At 39.4% G+C, this 21,741-nt stretch overlaps 1 protein-coding gene across 2 annotated transcripts in view; it reads right to left on the minus strand.

Annotated features, from left to right (window-relative positions):
- Positions 1-326: 326 nt before the first annotated feature.
- Positions 327-21,741, minus strand: part of SPERT (spermatid associated) — a 37,635-nt gene continuing 16,220 nt past the window's right edge. The window contains exons 2-4 of one of the 2 annotated variants that reach the window (XM_027873462.1): positions 4,802-4,817; positions 2,969-2,999; positions 327-1,617 (exon numbers count right to left, since the gene is read on the minus strand). In XM_027873462.1, the coding sequence (XP_027729263.1) occupies positions 327-1,617; positions 2,969-2,999; positions 4,802-4,817 (1,338 nt within the window). The remainder of the gene's footprint in view (positions 1,618-2,968; positions 3,000-4,801; positions 4,818-21,741) is intronic. The other variant, XM_027873463.1, reaches the window with a different exon arrangement.

Raw genomic sequence — 21,741 nt, forward strand, 5'->3', positions numbered from 1 at the left:
GGGGAGGGGAGGGTGTATCTCTGTATTTCCATTTCTTCCTCCCCCAACTAAATTGTCTTTAAAATTTGTGACATTTTGTGAAGCTTGCCCCAGGTGAGGAAAATGGTAGTTACAACTCTAATCGTGAAATAACTCTCAGGCCAGTCTCCCAAACTCTTCCTCATGCCTTTATTACTTCTCTGGCATCAAGGGGGCCAATAATACTGCTCTTTCCATAGGCACCAAGGTGCCAGGGGGAAGGGGAAGGCGCCGGGGAAAGGAGAGGAAGTTTTCAAATGAAGCTCTATAACTGGGCCCCCCTTCCCGAGCTCTGGGCCTTCCAGCCTTCAGACCCTGCCGGGCTTCTTCGGCTCCTTGTTCTTGGGGGGCATGTGGCCATATAACTCTTCCAGCAGCATCCTCATTCTCGCGGTGATTTCCGTCACCGTTTCGATCACCAGCTGCTGCTGCAGCTTCAGCTTATTGTTCTCCCACAGGACCTTGTTCTCCTCCTGGCAGGCCCAGTGCTCCTCTCTCAGGAGCTCGAGGGCCCGGTTCTCCTCGTGAAGGATCCGGTTCTCCTCTCGCAGGGCGCGCAGGCTCTGGTTCTCCTCCCGCAGGGCTTGCAGGGCTTGGTTCATTTCCCGAAGAACCTGCAGAGACTGCGCCTCTTCCTGGAGGCCTGGCACTGCCTTGACGTCCTCGAGAGGGATGGACAGGTTGTTGACCATCTCCCGGAGGGACTGAAGGGCTTTACTGGCCTCGTGAAGGGTCGCAGGCCCTTTGGGTTCTTCGCACGGAGGGATGGTGCTCTCCCCCGACTGCCTTGAAGCGCTGTGGACGCCGTCCTGAGGGCTTGGGAGGCCCTTAGATTCCTCATGGGGACGTGTCTTTTGCTCCGGATGGGGCCAATGGGCCTCTCTTTGCTCCAAAAGTAGCTGGAGTGCCCGATTTTCCTCCCGGAGAAACTGCAGAGTGGCGCTTTCCTTCCTGGGCGCCTGCAGCGCTGCGTTGTCCTTCTTCGGGACCTGGAGGGCTGCGTTGTCCTTTTGGATCAGAACCGAGGAAGCCGCGCCGGCCGCTCTCCCCAGCTCGCCTTTGTTCTCTTCCTTGTTCTCCTCCCAGAAGGCCTGGAGAATTTTGTTCTCCTTACTCAGGACTCTGTTGTCCTCCCGAAGGGCCTTGTTCTCTTCGCGAAGGGACTTGTTCTCCTCCCGAAGGGACTTGTTCGCCTCCCGAAGGGACTTGTTCTCCTCTTGCAGGATGTATTCCTTGGCCAGCCTCTTGTGATGTAGCTTATGATGGAAAGAGGAGGCGGGGGAGAAGTGCTGGGATTGCAAGCGGCAATTCTCATTCACCCATCTCCCGTCCTGGAAGACGAACATCTCATCGCTCAGCTGAACCCGGGGAAGGTTATAGTCCAGCTCCAACTCCGCCTGTGATGGGGGATGCTCCATGGCGTCACAGATGGGCACAGAGGAGAGTCGGTTCAGTGGGTATGAGGGTTGACTTACAGTTCTTCGATTTAGTCTTGGCAGGGAGGCCTGTACTGGGCACCTTGGCACGGAGTACAAATTATGGATCTGGAGACAAGGCTCAACTGAGCCCCGCTGTGGAAGAGAATAGGGGAACATATAAAGCATTGGTAAGGACATCTGACCCACCCAGGACTGACATAGAGAGGAGTCAGGATACCAGACATAGGAGAGGCACTATATGTAGAGGAGAAAAAAAAATGCTAGACTTTAAGACTGGAGATCTGGAATTTCAGTCCCAGCTCTGACTCTTAGGATTGTAGGATTTAGCTCTGGAAGGGTCCTCTGAGGTTATTTAGTGCAATGTGCTCCTTTATCAGATGAGGAAACTGAATGCAAATACTCGGTCCTACCCAATGCTTCCTCATCCTCTTCCTCAACAGGCAACAGAGTCACTTCAGGATGTCCGAAGGAGCAGGAATGGAGCCTTGGCCAGGGGATACTCATCTTTTGCATTGCATTCCCTGTGGCATCTAGCAAGGTTCTGGGGATTTGAAGCCCCATATAGTATGGTTCCATTTTACTTCTCAGACTTACATCCATCATTGCACTCCCTTCTCAGCATTCTGTATTCTAGCAAACGGAACTCTTCACCTTTCCCTGACCTCATCCTTCCATTTCCCACAATCGTGATTTTGCTGTCCCCCATTTTTGGAATGAACTCTCTCCACATACCTGTTGAAATCCTTCTCTTCCTTTAAGGCTTGACTCAAGTGCTAATTTCTTCATGAGGACCTCCCTAATCTCCCTACCTAAGGGGACCCCTCTTTCCTTGAATCTTTAATGACTTGGTTTCACTTCTATGCACTTTTAAAAAAAATCATTCTAATTTGCATTGTAATTATTAGTGATTGTAGTTCACCGGCCACTACCACATTATTGTGAGCTCCTTGAAGGCAGGGACTTACCTAGCACAATGTCTTGTACATAGTAGGAAGTAAATGAATCCTTCGGTAGAAAGTAAACTTTTTGAAGGTAAGGACTGCTTGGGGGTTTTGTCTTTGCATCTCCAGTGCCTAGCATGTTCCTTGCATGTAGCAGGTACTTAATAAATGCGTTTTGAGTAGAACAGAATTTAATTCAGTCAGCCAATAAGCACTGAGCAAGTGCATGCTATGTATCAAGCACTGAACTGAATCCTGAGGATGCAAAGACAAAAGTTAAACAGTCCCCACCCTCAACGAACTTATATTCTCATATAGAAAATAATATTGACATACATACATATACATACACAACATATTATGTATAAAAAGAAGTCAGACAGGGCTTTGCTGCATGTTGAGATCACCTTAGATGGAAACACTTACATTGGAGACTCCAGCACCTGGGAGAAGGCACTCTGCATTTCACAACCATATCACTTTAGTGAGAGTAGCCCCTTTCCATTGGTCACATAGTAGCCTCTTTGTCTCTGTCTCTCTGCCTCTGTCTCTCTGTGTGTGTGTGCGTGTCTCTCTCTCTGTGTGTCTCTTTTTCTCCCCCCTACTCAGTGGCATCCAGGAGTAAAGGTTTTGGTCTTATTCACCTGCAGGATGAACACATGCTAAGTTGGGTAGGGGTAAGGGTCACCTGTCCCTTCCTTTTAGACCCTGTGGTGCCAAGAAATGAATTTGAGATTCAGGTTTGTTTCATTTGTCCTTTTCAGGCCTAGGTACAGGGCACCTTGTAGTCCCCAGATCCATGAGGTCAGACTGTTGTGAAAGTATATACAAATCATCATATGCAGATAGGCAGCATTTACAATTACATGGATCAGAAAAGGCTTTCTGTAGGAGGTGGCACTTGATCTTAACGAGTTTTGAAAGAAATCAGAAATTTTCAGAGGCATAGCTGAAGAGAGAGAGAGAGCTTTCCTAGCATGGAGAATGAAAATTGCAAAGTCTCAGAGATGGGCAATGGAGTGTCAGGGGTGAGGAGCAGCAAGTACCCCAAGTATGGCTGGATTGTAGAGTGCATGGAAGGGGGTACCATGTAAGAAGGCTGGAAACACAGGGAGGTTCCAACTTCTGAAGAACTTTAAATGCCAAATATAAGAGTTTACATTTGATTCTAAACATAATAGGAAGTTATTGGAATTTATTGATGGGGGTGGGAGGCAGTCGACACAGATCTACACTTTGGGAAAAATCATTTTGGCAGATAAATAGAGGATGGTTTGAGGGGGGAAGAGACTTGTGGCAAGGAGTTCAATTGCAAAGCTATTGCCATAGTCCAGGTGAGAGGTGACGAGAAATAGAACTAGCAAGATGGCTGTGTGAATGCAGGAAAAGGGATGTTATACTGTGGACAAAGAAACTGTAATATCTACAACTGATTAGGTATAAGGGGTGTGTGAAAGTGAAAAGTCAAAGATGACACTGAGATTTGGATCCTAGGTGACTGGAAGGTTAGTCATGAATGGTCCTTCAGCAGAACTAGGGAAATTCAGAAGAAGTGGACTTTAGAGAAAAGATAATGATTTGGAAATCTTGAATTTAAAATGCCTAAGACTTTCTAGTTCAAAATATCTGATATGCAACTGGTAATATGGGGCTGGAGCCCAGGAGACTAGCGCTAAATATATAGATCTGGGAGTCATCTGCATAGAGATGGCCATTGGATCTATGGGAGCTAATAAGATCTCTAAGCTAGATAGTATAGAGTGAAAAGAGGAAGCCCAAGACAGAGCCTTGGGTGACAACCAGTGAGTGGGCTTGCCATAAATGAAGATGCATCAAAGAAGCTTGATAGTGATCTAACAGGTAGGAGGCATGAAAACTCAGAGGGGAGAGAGTATCCAGGGGGGAAAAGTCAGTCATCAGTGTCAAAGACTACAGAGGGGTCAAAAAGTATGAAGGCTGAGAAGACACAACTTGATTTGGCAATTAAGAAATCATTGCTAGCTTTGGAGAGAGAAGTTTCAGTTAAATGATGAAGTCAAAAGCAAGATTGCAGAGTTCAGATGAGAATGATGATAGGAGAGAAAATGGAGGCACAGAGTGTAGACTAAGGAGTTTAGCTAAGAAGAAAGAAGAGATATAGAATGAAAGTTACTGGGGGAGAAAGGGATCCAGGTCTTGGTAAATTCCAGAAAGTAAGAGGAGCAATAGAAGTGCTATATGAAGTCTGTTGATTATGATGCAGGAGCTCCAGAGAGTACTGTAGAAAGAGCAGACAGATCTGGAGTAGGATATCAGGGAGGGTTGAGGTAGGATAAGAACAAGGGAACTGGCAGCTGGGATTAGGGAGAGGGATTTATTCTTGAGAAAGTCAGGGGTTTGGTTTCACTGGGTTGAGAAGAAAACAAAAGGGATAGGAATGCTCTCACCCTTGGAGATCGAGATCAAGCAGAGTATCAGTGAGGTCTCTCATGAACGCTAGTGGTTAGAAGGTTTAAGGTCAACTCTCTGATTTCTGCACAGCCCTCAACTGTTCAAACTGCTGGATTGCTGTGTCCTAGGAGACATCTACACATTTACTTCACAGAAGGAAGGACTAGGTGATGATGTGTTCTGGTAGTGCATTTACCCTACCGCTGGTGGGGGGGAGGGGTAGGTAGGAAAGGATTCTCAGGAAGCCTAGTGAGAAGGCAGTATTCCTACTCTTGCCTCAGGCTAGCCCTGAACAGGGTCTGGCTGAGTTGTAGTCCTTGGGTTTTAGAAGCCTAAAGATGAGGCAGGACAGGTCAGCCATAAGAAAGGCCTGGTCTCATTGACAACGGAGTTTATATATGATCCTAGAGGTAATAGAAAGTCAGTGGAGTTTATTGAGAAAGTGAGTAACGTGATCAGACATACATATTATGAAAAACACTTTGGCAATTGTTTTGAAGATGAATTGGGAGTAGGAAGTGATTTGAAGCAGGAAAATCAAACAGAAGGTTATTGCAGTAATCTAGGCCAGAGGTGATATGGGGAGAATTCTGGGTCATGTGCCCAACAATATGGAGGACAAGACACTTTCTTCTATCCTTACCACCTTTCAAACCTCTTAAAAATAGGAATTATGTATAATTCTTCTCCATAGTCTAAAACACCAAGAAACCCAAGGAGGTAACATCCCAGTGAACTGACAGTAGAGAATGCTAATCCCTAAACCCAAACACACTCCCTTCCTCACCAGCAACCTCACTGGCAGAGCTGCACCAGGTAACTCGTGGCTTGCAACAGAACTCAGTTCTGCCCCAGTCCTCATCTCTGTGCTTCAGGAAGCCAAAAACCGAAAGCTTGCTTTGGCTGGGATGGCAGTATTGCAATGTTTTGTGCTGTACCAGTACTCACTGAGAGAACTGAGGAACAGAAGGAATTAGAGCAAAATGCCGGTGGGAGTATCACTCCACTAAACCTAGCCAGGACCAGTTCCGTACCCACAAAAGCCACTTGGTACAGAAACTGAAGCTGGTAAAATATGAATTCTGTAGCATCTGAGAAGGCTCAGATAGCTTTGAGATCTATCCTCCGTAGATACTGTCATCAAGAGGAAGGAGTCAGAAAGTGAGTGATGGGGGAAAAATTACTAAAGATCTCAGGAGGAAGAAGGAAGAAAACTCAGTTAAAGACCTTAAACATAAATAGATAAACTTACAGGGAAGATATGAATAAGAAAGAAATATGACCACCAGATCAGGTAAATGAGTTAAAAAAAATCTGTGAATAAATATTATAAAATTAAGTAAGAAAAGAAAGAAGGAAGGATGGAAGGAAGGAAATAAGGAAGGGACACAAGCATTTATTAAAAGCCTACTATGTACCAGGCACTATGCTAAGGCATTTTATAAATATCATTTCATTTTATCCTCTCACTACAACTCTGTGAGGTAGATGCTATTATTGTTCCTATTTTACAGTTGAGGATACTGAGGCAGTTGAAGGTTAAGTGACTTGCCCAGGGTCATACAGTTTGTAAGTGTCTGAGATGGGATTTGAACTCAAGGTCTATCCTGACTCTAGGCCCAGTGCATTAGCCACTGCACCACCTACCTGACTCATTCTTGAAAGATAATGAATCAACACCTAATGAGGCAAAGGATATTAGATTCCAAAGAGAGCATGGAACCCAAGAAGAATGTTCCTAAATGTTTTTTTTAAAGAAATGATAATTGTAAAAGCAGTATTTATGGCCTTCAGAGCAGAAATAATCAACATAAGAGAAAAGCTTGAATTAATGATGACAAGCCTTACAAAAGAAACAAAAGAAAGAACAACTGGTTTGTGTTGCAAATACAAAAAAGTGAAGAATAGTTTGGAAGAAAAAAAGCATGAAGTAGTAATTTTAAAAGAAAACATGATCTCTACATGAGCAAAAAACATTGATCTAGAAGGCAGGATGCATAGACACAACTTAAGGATTATTAGTCTCCCAGAAGAACACAAGTCAAAAAACATCATAATGGAAGAAATAATGAGAAAACTGCCCAGAACTTTCGAACAAAGAAAATAAAGTGCCAATGAAAAGAATCCACAGATTACCTCCAGAAAAAAACAATAATAAATATAGTATATAATAAAACCATAATGTAACATATTAGATATAATACATAATCAAAATAAAATAATAAAAATAAAAAATCCTCTATGCTGCAATCTCCAAGATGGTGGTTAAATTGAACAAAACAAAAAAAAATTCTACAAACAACCAGGAGAAAGAAATTCAGATATGAAGGAAAGGAAATTTGAATGACACAAGACTAATCTTCACCCACCAGAAACTACTGAAGAGAATGTATTAATGAGTTCCTAAGAGCAAGGGAACTCAATTTACAATCTATGGTGACATCTTGAGCTTAGTCATTAATGGAAAAAAAATGGATGTTCTATAAAAAGAGATATTTAAAGTATTCTTACAAAGAAAACCAGACACGAGCAGATAATTTGCTTTGCAAACACCCAGACAACAAAAATACAAGAAAGGAAAAGAAACACAAAAGCCAAGGAAGACGCAAATAACAAAATTAATTATCCTGAGGGAAAAAAAAGAGAAAAAATGAAAAAAAAAGAAAGACATATACAGGGTTAACAAGAACAATAAAAACAAGAACAAAACAGCAACACAGATAATTAAGAGATTTCTTTCCAGCAGAATATGAAAGAGACCAGAGTGAAAGTGGAAGTCAAATAGAAGTGATGGTGGAGGAACAAGCCTAAACCATCATGGACTAAACTTCACACCTACAACACACTGACCTACAAATGAATAAATGTTTATAGAGGGACTAAATTGTAGAATGGGAGGGTATATAAAAGGAGAGGGGAGAAGAAGAACACAGAAAAGAATATGTGATGTAACCTAATCAAGTCAAAGGTAGACGATGGAAGGAAATTAACTCCTGTATTCTTGCATGAAGAAGAGAGTTGATAGGAGAATGGGTGAGAAGGCAAAGAGTTGGGCTGGAAAACAGAAGAAAAGAAACAGTGAAATCTTTTTTCAGTGGTGGGAGGGGGTACCACCAAAAAATGCTCCCATAGGAGAGCAAAGATATTCTATAAATGGATCATGGAATTGATATAATTTGCTTAGTAAGACCTCTCTCTAAGACCTGTCTCAGGAGAAGGGGAATCAGAGCTTCTGGGGGCAACTGACATCCAAAAGAGTGGGAAGGAATTGATTCAGAGAGGAAATTTCATGATATATATGTGGGGGGGGGGGAAACAGTCATGGGGAAGGGGAAGGCTAGTAATGAAGTGCACAATTAGGGACATGGGAAAATTCCTAACATGGGACAATATTTCTGTCCTTTATGTCTGGTTGAGTCATTTGGTAGTGTCCAACTCTTCATGACCCCATTTGGCAGATACTAGAGTAGTTTACCATATTCTTCCCCAGTTCATCTTACAGATGAGGAAACTGAGACAAACAAGGTTAAGTGACTTGCTCAGGGTCACACAGCTAGTATGTATCTGAGGCCAGATTTGAACTCCTGAAAACGAGTCTTCCTGACTCTAGGCACTCTATCTACTGCACCATCTAGCTGCCCCATCCTCTATGTCAGAGATATCAAAAACAAACCCCATTGACCTAAACCAATTAAAGTATAACTGGGAAATATTTAACAAAATAAATAAAAATATAATAGAACATAATGTTAACATGTGATTTTCTAAGTAAATATGTGGTCTGTAGGGATCCTTACATATAGTTTAGTGAGTCCCATTTCTATTTGAGTTTGACACTGCTGCTCTAAATCACCTGCAGGAATTGATTTTTCTAAGAGTGAATCACAAGAGAAAAAAGCAATTGGAGGCCAAAACTATTTAGAAGAGAGAACTCAAAACAGGTACCTTAGAAGCTGTAATTCCACACAGAATGCAAGACTAATGAAGGAATAAATAAGTTTAAGGGTCATTAATCAAAGAATAAAAATCTGAAATAAATTGAAAAGTTAATACAAATAATGAAGAGGAAAAGGGAAATAAATTCTTTTTAGAAAAAAAGTACAGAAAATGAAAGTAAAGAACTAATAAAACAAATTGAAAGGGAAAAGAGGCAAAAGAATTTTACTTAAATACTTAACTAAGAGGGGAAAAAAAGAGGGAAGGAATTAAATAACTAGATCACAGGAAGAAAGGAAAAGGGAACTAATAAATTGAGCAAAACTCCAAAAACTAGAGGAAAGGGCAACAAATGGAAGAAGGAGAAGCGTTAGGGAAAGAGTCATTGGGAATAGGGTTACCTTAAAGTAGATTACGTTAAAATAACTGAAGAAACAAGGTGCTATCTTTATAAGGAAGAAGGGGAAAAACACTAAGTTGGGGGGGAAAAACTATTAGAGACAAATGGAGGGAAATCTAAATCTAACTCATAAGTTTAAATGTGAATGGCTTAAACAATCTAATTAAATAAAAAAGTGTAACAGATTGGATAAAAAACCCAAAACTTCACAATCTGTTGCTTGTAAGAAATACATCTAAAAAGCAAGGACATATATAAAATAAAAATGAGATCCAAGAACAAAATTTACTATGCATTAGGTGAATCCAAAAGAAGCAGGAGTTGTAATTATATTATTAAAGTAAAAAATAATAGCAACAATTCATAACATAAAAAGAGATAAATAAGTAAACAATATTATGCTGAAATGAACCCTGGACAACAAACCAATATAAGTATTTAGTGTACATGTTCCAAATTTCTTAAATTCATAGAGGAAAAATTAACTGAATTACAAAAATATATAGACAATAAGACAAGTAAGGTCCTTCTCTGTTTTGGATAAATCTAACAGAACGACAAAGAAAAACAAAAATATGGAATTGAGCAAATTGCTGGGGAAATTAAAGCTAAAACAATTATGGCATCTTCTGAGTGAGACTGCTAAAATATATATATATATAATATATATTTATAGTGTAGATATACATATATATGTATATATTTCCCCTACATGGAACTTTTACAAAAAAATGACCATGTATTAGGGCACAGAGATATTGCAAATAAATGTTAAAAGACAGAAATAGTAAATACATCCTATAGATAACATAACACAATGAAAAGAATAGTTGACAGTTCAAAGAACACAAAAACAAAAGACACAGACCCAAAAGGAGACTTAGCAATGAAATACTAAATAATGAGTGGGTGAATGAGAAAAAAAATCATTAAAAACAATAATTATGTTGGAAGATGATAATGATTAAACAATGTACCAAAATTTTTGAATTGCAGCTAAAGCAGTCTTCAGAGGAAAAATCATATTTCTAAAAACATGCATTAACAAAGAAAAGGAAAGGATTAATAAATTAAATGTGCAATATAAAAAATTAGAAGCCCAACAAATAAGCAAACCTAAAATAAGCACAAAAGAAGAGATACTAAAAATTAGAGAAATAGATATACTAGAACTACCCACCCCTCCCAAAAAAACCTGTAGAGATAATTATTAAAACTAAAAGTTGGTTTTTTGAAAACACAAAGAAAAAGATGAACCTTTAGCTGATAAAAAGGGGTAGAAAATCAAGTCAACAAAAGAGCAAACCAACAAAGTGAAATAACAACAAAACCAGAAGAAATAAAAAAGAGTTATCATAACTAACTATGGACAGTTACATGCTACCAATATCTTAAATTATACAATCTCAGAAAAAGAAATAGAATTAGCTTTTAAAGAACTACCAAAGAGTGATAAAGGCCTGAACTTAAGTAATGACGCATGAGTGGAGAAAATTGGTTGTTTGTGAGACACAAATGTTGTAAAGATAGAAAGGACAAAATTTGGTAACTTGACTGGATATGTGGTGAGGAAAAGGGAGAAACTGAGGAATGACACAGAGGTAGCAAGCCTGGGTAACTAGAAAGATGGTAGTTACCTTGACAGTATTAGAGAAGTTCAGAAAGGGGTACAGAAAGATAATGAGTTCTATTTTGAACATGTTGAGCTTGAGATTCTGATGGGACAACGTACAATTTTAAGTATCCAATAGGCAGTTCATGATGTCCACACATCAAGAAAAAGACTAAACAAAAATATTTATAATAGCTCTTTTTGTGGTGGCAAAGAGTTGGAAATTGAGGAGATGCCTATTAATTGGGGAATGGCTGAATGAGTTTTGTGGTAAATGACTGTGATGGAATACTATTGTGCTATATAAAAAATGACAAGGAGAATGGTTTCAGAATAACCTAAAAAGACTTATGTGAACTGATGCAAAGTGAAATGAGCATAAATATAATTTATTTATAAATATAATTATATAATTATATTTATATAATATAATTAGAAGACTACTGTACAAGTAACAGCAATATTGTAACAATGATCAACTGGAAAGAATACAGTGATCTACCTCCAGAAAGAGAGAGAATTGATAAATTCTGAGTGCAGACTGAAGCATGCTTTTTTCACTTTATTTTTCTTTTTTTTCAACATTACTAATATAGAAATGTTTTACATGACTTCACATTAATAATTGATATCATATTGCTTACTTTCTCAATGGGTGAGGAAGGAACAAAAGAGAGGAAGAGAATATGGAACTTAAAATGTTAAAAAAAAGTTAAAAATAAATATTGTTTTTAAAAAGAGACTAAACTGGATATATAGATCTGGGAGCCATATGCATAGACATGACAAATGAATCTGTGAGAATAGGTGAGGATAACCAAATGAGAAAGAGTAGAGAGAAAAAGGACCAGGACACAGCATTGACATGCAAGGTCAGTGGGCAGGACCTGAATATTGATCTACCAAAATAGAATGAAGAGAAAGAGTAGTCATATAGGTAGAAGGAAAAACCAAGAGAGAGCAGTGTCATGGAAATCCAAAGAGGCAAATACAGAAGAATCTTGTCAAGAGTGTCACCTGTTATAAACAAATCAAAAAGGATGAGGATTGAGAAAAGGCATGTGCATGAATTGGATTTAAGTGAAGTAGAATTGCACAAAGTTGTCAGTCTCACTCTCTGTTCCAGAGTCATCGAAGTCCAGTGGCAAGACAAAGTCAAGAGAAATGGTGGTGGCCCAGGATGCAGTGGATGACTTTGGCATCTTTGATGTCTGACCAACCTCTAAGCACTCAACAGTGCCTGCTTCCACTGCCTTCATAGCCATTGGAACAAATTGCTCTCATCCACCTATTCCAGCAAGGGCAAGTCTTCACACGCTTGGGGTAGACACACCCCTAACTCATATCAGGCATATCAGTTAACCTCAACCTGATTTAGCCTGTCTGCTGAGACAGTTTTACTGGGGTGTGGCCACTGAACATGCTACAACCTCTTAGAGGCAGAGATGAGCATTGACTGCCAGGTGGACACCAAAGGTAGATGAACAGCCCTGAAAGGGGCTTGGCAAGCCCTCACACCAAAGATGCTAATCCTCCCTGAACCCTAGAACTCTCTGACCATGATACCACTCTTCTCAATAAAATCCAGTGGCTCCCTATTACCTGTAGGATCAAATATAAATTCTTCTGTTTAGCATTTAAAGTTTCTTATAACAATATCCCTCCCTAGCCTTCCTACTTTATTACATATTACTTCCCTCCATGCACTCCATGTTCCAGCCAATCTGGCCTTCTTTCTGTTCCTCATACATGACGTTTTATTATCTCTTCTATGTACCTTCACATTGACTAACACTGATGCCTGAAATGTACTCCCTTCACACCTCCATGTCCTAGAATCCCTGGTTTCTTCCAAAACTCAAATCAATCTCCTCTTTCAGTATGAGATTTTTCCCAGTCCCCTAGATGCTAGTGCCTTTCCCCAAATAGATCACCTGGCATCTGATCTGCATATGTTTTATACATACTTATACATGTACCTTTTGTCTTCTGTATTAGAATATAAGCGCCTTGAGGGCAGGTTCTATTTGTCTTTGTATTCTCAGCACCTAACATAATTCTTAGTGTATGGTAGGAGCTTCATATATACTTGTTGATTCAGCAGCAGGGAGATACTCCCTACACATTACCTATTCTCATTTGGTGATCATCTATTCTCACAGATTCAATGATCATGTCTATGCATATGGCTCCCAGATCTATATATCCAGGTTTAGTCTTTTTAAAAACAATATTTATTTTTAACTTTTTTTATCATTTTAAGTTCCATATTCTCTTCCTCTCTTTTGTTCCTCCCTCACCCATTGAGAAGGTAAGCAATATGATGTCAATTATAAATGTGAAGTCATGTAAATAGATGTAATTAATACATCTATTAATCCACACATCGTTCAAAACACTGGGCACTGAGTGAACCCACCTTAGGGGAAAGGGAGCAGTACTAGCTACTTATGCTGCATGTGTTCTGGTGGTAATAATACAGTATAAATCAATGAACATAGCCATTGAAATAAAAGAATTTATTCTTATGGACAAAAATGATCAGACTAGTGACTCTTTCGCATTCTGAGCTTATTTAGACACACATCAGGAGGTTATAACCTTTAAATTATCTGAGCATTGTTTAAAATAACTAGATGACACAGTAAAATAGGCATTGCATTGGTAGTCAGACTTGGCTTCAAAATCTGACTTTGTCATTTGACAACTAATAATAATTGTGGTTGTTCAGTCATATCCAACTCTTTGTGATCCCAATTGGAGTTTTCTTGACAAAGATACTGGAGTGGTTTGCCATCTTTTCTCCAGCTCATTTTCCAGGTGAGAAAACTGAGCCAAACAAGGTTAAGTGACTTATCCAGGGTCACACAGCTAGTGCATGTCTGATCCAGATTTGAACTTGGGAAGATGAGTCTTCCTGACTCCAGGCCCAGTACTCAATCCATTTTACTACCCAGCTGCCCATAATAATAATTGCCAACATTCATAGGGTACTTTAAGGTTTGCAAATTGGTTTTACATATGAAGTATTATCTCCTCTAATCCTTATAACAACCCTGTGAACTAGGTGTCATAGTGGATAGAGTGTTGAATTTAGAATCAGGAAGACCTGAATTCAAATCCTGCCTCAGACACTTACTAGCTGTGTGACTAGGGCAAGTCACGACCTCTTTTTGACTCAGTTTCATTATCTGGGGATATATGATAGTACCTACTTCCCAGTGTTAGTGAGCTAATATATGTAAAGTGCTTTGTAAACCTTAAAGAGCTATATAAATAGTACCTATTATCCCCATTTTATAGATGACAAAACTGAGTCTGAAAGAAGTTAAATGACTTGCCCACAGTCAGATAACTAGTGCATGTCCTAGGCAGGATTTGAACTCAACTCTCCCTGACTCCAAGTCTGATACACTATGAGTACCACTTAGATAAATCACTTAATATCACTGAGCATCAGATTCTTCATCTTTCTTTAAAAGAAAGATATCTGCCCCTCCAAGCTCGCGGGATTGTCATGAGGAAAACCCTTTATAAACTGCAGAGTCCTATAGAAATGTGAGTTATTCTTAGGGGGAAAATGGGCCCAAGTTAAGAGAAGTGGATTTAAATGACAAAAGGATTTTGAGAGATATTCAAAAGAGTGTTTAACAGGTGGGATAGGATGGAGAGAGGAGAATACAATTGCTGTAATATATTTCAATAAGGAGACGATAATAATTATTGTTACTTTATACCTACTACATTTCATCTAGATATATTGAAATGCTTCCTTGTGTATAAATTCCTTGTTTCTTCTGCTTTCACAATTTTAAAGATAGAAAAGATGTGAAATGACTCATTATCTATAATTATACATACCACACACATATAAATATATATATATATACATACATATACATAGTGTCCCAAAAGTCATAATGCAGTTTTACTCTGTAGAAGCATTTGTGTGTGTGCATGTGTGTGTGTGTGTGTGTGTGTGTGTGTATGTGTGTGTGTGTATATGTGTACACTTCATGGTATATAAAGTTCCTAGGATCATTTAGAAATAAAGGTGCTAGATAAATAGAAAACATCGTAATATGCCATTAACTTTGCAATAAAAGTATGTCATTAACTTTGCAACGACAGGCTTAATCTTCCAAATAGCAAGGGTAAAAAGGGTACTCTGTAATCAGCAGCTTATTTACTTCAAATAAACTCGGCATTCATGCTTTTCAGGCTTCACAATCAGTGACATGTACGCTAAGTTTTGTGGTCAGAAGAGTATGTCATCACATTGAAACTCAGGGTCAACTTCTCTAAAAAGCGTTTTCTTTAATGGTGAGAAAGGGGGGAGGGGAGGGGAATGAGGAGACTGACCAAGGCAAAGGGCTCGCAAATCCAGATATCCTTGTGCTGGTGATAGTTACCCCCAAATCAGATACAACTGGAGTCAACTGAGTCAACTCTTTTAGGTATGGTATATCACAATAGCAAAATGTTTTGGAAGCTGGAACCAGCCCAGGGAAACCTATACCTACCTGTATGGGGATTAGCATGAGCTCTGGGAGGTTGTATCAAGCTTACATGGTTTGGAGTATGGTACTGGTGACAGGCTATGCTGTCCAAGGACAGATTAGTGGTGCAGTGGATAGAGCTCTGGGTCTGGAGTCAGGAAGACCCGAGTTTGAATATGGCCTCAGCCACCTACTAGCTGTGTGACCCTGGCTGCCTGCCTCACTTTCCTTAATTGTAAAATGGGGATAATAATAACACCTACCTCCCAAGCTTGTTGTTAGGATCAAATGAGATGATATTAGTAAAGTGTTCAGCACAGTGCCTGGCACATAGTAGATGCTTAATAAATGCTTCTCCCTCCCACTAAGTGTAGAGAGTTTCATCATTTGTAAGATGAGTACACAGTGATGAGTTTTGGGCCATGACAAGCCTATACATGTGGTAATTGCTAGGTGCATATGAAAATGGGAGAGGCATTAAATAACCATAGCTTCCAGTCTCTTTTCTAGTTCCTGAGAATAAGAGATTAATTCCAAAGGCTAAGAAGCCACATGGAGTAGTGGAGAAAAAGATCCTTGGAGTCAGGAAGACCTTGGTTTAAGTCATATCTCTAGCTTTGTGATCTAAGGCAAGTCATTTAATCTGTCAGTGCATCAGACAACTCTCTAAGACTCTAGGGTGAAGTTTAGTTGTAGAGTTGAGGGAAAGTCCTCACTAGTAAGGTCCCAATGACGGAGTGCTTGGATCCCAACCCGAAGACCCTATCTTTGGCAATAGCTTATAAGTGGGCCCCAGTGAGGCAAATTATCTCTCCCTGTTACAAGAACAAGCTGACCTTTGTAGAATTTCCCTTGTATGGACAGGACTATCTTGTACCAGCAGAACTATCATGTACTGATATTGTATACAACATAGAGGTCAAGCTATAGACGTTAACCTCTGAGGCTATCTTGATACACACATAACAGACCAAAAACACACCCCGTAGAAGTCCCTCCCCCAACCCAGGCCGTGCCAGTAGTGAACGACACCCGTGTCCAAGGTACAAAAACTGTGTGTCACCTTCTAATTAGCACAGTTGGCACACAATGCACTCATTTTTCCTATGTAAGCTTTAGCATCATCCTCATTAAGTTGCGAGTTCCCTAAGGAGTTTTGCTGCCTTTATTAGTGTTAATAAGAAGCTTTTTGCCACTTGACTGGAAGACTGCTTGAATCCACAGATTCTTTCCAGGTGACCCCGCCCTATCCCTCGATAGTTTTGGAGTCCCTGTACCCCTAAACCACATCACCAATACGGATAGAATCAAAGCATCTAGACCCAAAACAAAAAAGAGGTTACCTGTTATTTTTAACTTATCACTGATGAATCCAGTCACTTTGTTGCTTAAAAAAAAAGAAAGAAAGAAAGAAAACAAAGGTTGGCGCCCAAATTGATTCCTATGGTTTCTCTTCACAGTAGAATACTAAATAAAAATTTGACATATAAAGAGAAAAAAAACACTAGACCATGCATAGGCAGCCTTGGATTCTAATCCCACTTTGCCAATTGACTGTGTGATCTTAGGCAAGTCACTTACCTCTGGTTAGTGAGTCAACAAGCATTTATTAAACTCCTACTGTGTGCCAGGCACTGTGCTACACTCTGAGAATACAGAAGTCAGTCCCTGCCCTGAAGGAGCTCACAATGTAATGGGGGAGACAACGTGCAAACAACTCTGTACAAACAAGATATATGCAGGGTAAATAGGACATAATCAATCAGACTTAAGAGAGATTGAGAAAGGCTTCCTGTCGGTGGGATTTTAGCTGGGACTTGAAGGAAATCAGAGAAGCTAGAAGGCAGAGATGATGAGGGGGAGTCTTCCCGGAATGGGGAACAGCCAATGAAAACACCCACAGTTGGGATATGGAGTGTCTTATTTGAGAAATAGCGAAGAAGCCTATACGTGGGGGAGGGGGATGTAAGATGTAACAAGACTAGAGAGGTTGGGGGTAGGGGTAGGGGGACTAGGTAATGAATGGCTTTGAATGCCAGAGAATTTAATGCTTGATCCTGGAGGTGATAAGGAGCCAATGGGGTTCTCAGTTCCCCTATCTGTAACAGAAATGGATAGTACCAGGTGATCTGCCTATATACATGCGTATTCTTATCCAAGAAGGAAGAGATGTGGACCCACACTAAGAGGAAGAGATAGAAATGACTGAAGGATTTTGAGCAGTGTTAAAAAGGGGGGCTGGTGTTTGGAGGTGCCTTCCAGTTCTAAACCCCAAGACTCTTAGAATTTTATATATGACATTCAAAATAACAAGCCCTTTTGTCACATCTATGACTCTAACCTGGGACACTCTGAAGCCACAGCCCTGTGGTCCTAAGTCAGTTAGCCTTCTCTCTCCATCTAAGTTCCACTCATTTTGGGGACCTCAGATGTGGCTAATTCCTCAAGGGCAGGGATTATAATGTTCTTTTCTCATCTATAAGCTCCACAGTGATCAAGCAGTGTTCTATAAATACTGACTTGAGGGGATATTACTTTTTCAATCAAGATACCAAGCTTTTTGGAGTTTATCTTTCTATTCGAATGCTCTTCATTTTAATCCTTTCTTCTCTTCCTCCTACCCCAAAATGAAGCAGAGTAGTGATTAAGTCATCCCTGGTTTGGGCTCTGATAATTTGCTGGCTGTTTGACTTTAAGTAACCAATCAATTAATCAACAAATATTTATTAAGTACTTATTATGTGCCAGACACTGAGAACATAAAGACATAAATTAAAATCCCCACCTTCAAAGAGCTTACATCCTATTGAGAAGTAGTCACTTTAGGGTTTGTTTGTTTTTTTGTGAGGGGGGAAAGGGAGGAAGAATAAACAATGGGTGGAAACTCATGAAAAGCCATAAGAATTAGTCTTTGAGCTGAATGACAAATCTCTCTTCTCTTCAGGGCCTCAGTTTCCCCCACCTGTAAAAGGGGGGGTTGAATTAGATATCAAAGTCCCCTTCAGTTCTAAATCCTATGATGAATCAATGAATGAGTGAGTGAATGAATGAATGAATGAAAAAGCATTTAGTAAGTACTTACTCTGTTCAAAGCACTGAGCTAAACATTGGGGATACAAATAGAAAAAGCCAGAGAGTCCTTTCTCTCAAGGAGCTTACATTCTAATGGAAGACAACTTTTCAACTACGAATCTCATAGTGTTTAGGATGCAGCTGCAGAGCAGATGGTAAAACATCTTTATGTCATTTCTAATAACAACCATATGTTTCTGTTTTTGAACCACTTAATAGTGCCAAGGACTTTGGTGGTCTTCAGAATTTTATCCTCCTAATCTGAGTAGCTACAGTTGCTGAGTAGACAGGGACTTCCACCCTTGCAGAAGTAGCTGTCAGTTCACATCTCCAAAGGAGCTGCTTCCTGGAATGATGGATGGTTGGGCAGAGCTGGAAGCAGACTAATGGTCTAGGGGTGCTGCCCATCCTGAGTCTCTTGAACTTTTACCCGAAGTTGGCGTTGGTGGTGGCAATGAAAGCAAACCTCTTCTCCACAGCGATCACTCTCTTCAATAATGACTGTGAAAACCAGACTGTAAGTAAGCAGGGTTCGGCCAGAGGATCCTAGTAGGACAAGGATAGGCTAAGAAGTCTTCCAGAGTTCCAACACCTTCAGAGTGCTGCAGGCAGCAAACCTCAGAGAGGAAAGAAAATAGGATGGCTCCAGCAAGCCCCAGGGCAGGCAAACATACCTGCAGAACACTGGACGCCCCCAGGTAGGGAACAGACACCAGGCAAAATGAAAAAGCTCCTGCCAAGAAGGCGACAATTTGTAGCAATCTGATATGAACTGTTCCTAATGATCTTGAAGAGCTCAGTATCCAATGGACAAGCCAGGGACCTACCAGTACTTCAGGTACAGCAGACATCAGCAGAAGGGAGAGCCAACAGCATGATCAGTACCAATCAGCGGCCCATTATCCCATCTAAGAGTGCAGGACCAGTTGGAGCTGGTCCTTGACAAAAAATCCCAATTCAGGAAGTAAAGTTGGAATATAAAGAAACAGAAGAAGACATCAATAATAAAGTTTAGGCATCTAGGGACACCCAGGACAGCTAACTAGAGTGTCTCCATAACCACTGTGCCAGAGCCTCAAATAGATACATGGCTTGGCCACAATGTCTGTTAGGATTCCTGGAAGAGATAAAATAAGAGATTAAAAAGGATATCATAAATTAAATGAGAATTCTAAAGGAAAAAATTGGAAAGATAAGTTGCTTAGTACAGGATGTGCAAAACCTCACCCAAGTAATAGAATGCCTGGAAATCAGAATGGGCCAAACAGAAATCAATATTCTATGAGACAATAAGAAATGTTGAATGAAATGTAATGTAAAATGTAAAATATCTCTTCTTAAAAATAGACCTAGAAAACTGGTAAAGGAGAAATAATCCAAGAATCATCAGATTACGTGAAAACCATAACCCAAAAATAGACCTGGATACTATATTCAAGAAATCACGAATGAGAACTCCTTAGACGTTTTAGAACTAGAGATTAAAGTAGGAAAAAAACCCAATAAATCCATTACCTACCTCCTGAAAAAAGCCCTAAAAGCCCTTGAATGAAAAGTCTCAGGACATCATAGTGAAAATCCAGAATTTTCAGGTTAAAGAAAGAAGAAATACAAACAGGAAAAAAGTTTAAGTTACAAGGAGCTGTAATCAGTATCCCATATGATTTGCAAGCTACAATTATATAAGAGAGGAGAGATTGGAACATGATATTCCAAAAGGCAAATTAGAAAGGCTTATAACCAACAATCACTTACCTGGCAAAATTGAGTATAATATTTACAGGCAGGGAAGTGGGTATTTAATCAAATAAGAGTATTTCCAGGCAGTCATGATTAAAAGAACAGAAGTGAATAGAATCTTTGAAATGCTAACATACAACTCAAGAAAAACATAGGGAAATACATTGGAGCAATTAAAAGAACTATACAATGAGAAAGTGTTTACATTCCAATAGAGAGAGAAAAAAAAAATGTCCCTTCAAAAACCTAATGTCTTCATGAGTCATTGAGAAAATTAAGTAAGATAAACAAAGGTTAATTTTGTTCTTCTTTGATGAAATTAAATGAAGAAACAGTAGGGGGAAAAGGTATGGCCAGAGGAAAAAAGGAGGCATAAGGGGTGGAACTTAATTATTTTAAATAATTCTGAGTGAGGAAAAAACTACAAACTTGGAGGAATGAATCAGGGAACACTAAATTACATTAACTTTACTTTCATATGAACTGAACAAAAGCATTACAAAGACACATGCGCACACACACACACACACACACACACGAGTTTAATATAGAAGAATGTTAAACTCAACAGGAAAACAGGGAAGAACAGGGAAGGAGGAGAGAGGAAGGGTAGGATAAGGGAGGAATTAGTCATAAGCAAAACAAACTCCAATTTTGGAGGGTGGATCATGAAGTAGAGGTTAAAAAGAAGGAATAAAAACCAGTAATATTCAAATCCGGCCTCAGACCAAACACTTGACACTTACTAGCCGTGTGACCCTGGGCAAGTCACTTAACCCCAACTACCTAAAAATAAATAAATAAATAAATAAATAAAATAATAAAAAAGAAAAAAAACAAAAACCGGTAATAGAAGTCTGGGCAAAGAGAAGAGAAGAAAGACAGTAGAGCAGACACAAACCACTTACTAATGTGGTACACACTCTTTCTCACTACTTTCTTCTTTGTAAAAAGGAAGATTTAGGACAGGGAGAGGAAATAGTACTAGGATATAAAGAAAGTAAATACACAAAATTAACAATCATACCCATGAACATGAATAGAATGCACTCACCATCAAAATGGAAGAGAATAGCTGAATGGATTGAAATGCAAGATCCAACAACATTGTTCATAAGAAATGTATTTAAAACACAAACATACAGAGTTAAACTAAAGGGCCAGGGCAGAATTTATTATGTTTCAGTTGAATTCAGAAAAGCAAGAGTAGCAATACTCATCTCAGATAAAGTAATAGTAAAAATAGACATGATTAAGAGAGGAACAGGAAAACCACATTATCCTTAGAGGCACCATAGACATGGAAGTGATATCAATGCTTAATATGCAAGCACCAAATGACACAGCATCTAAATCAAAGGTTTTTAACTTGGTATGTATGAACTTTTTTAATATGTGCTTTGATAATTGTATTTCAGATAAAACTGGTTTCCTTTTCAATGTTGCCTATTTTATTTTTAGCAGTTAAAAATATTACTCTGAGAAGAAGCCATTATATTCACAAGAATGCCTAAGGTTCCATGACCCAAAAAAGGTTCAGAACTCTGATTTAAATATGGAAAGGAAAAGTTAAATCTATTTAACAGGAGATATAGTAAACTTTTAACAATTCAAGATCTCAGAGTACCTCTTTCAGATTTAGACCAAAAAAAGA

This window comes from Vombatus ursinus, unplaced genomic scaffold (genome assembly GCF_900497805.2).
Source record: "Vombatus ursinus unplaced genomic scaffold, bare-nosed wombat genome assembly UNPS02014802.1, whole genome shotgun sequence".
Taxonomy (NCBI): domain Eukaryota; kingdom Metazoa; phylum Chordata; class Mammalia; order Diprotodontia; family Vombatidae; genus Vombatus; species Vombatus ursinus.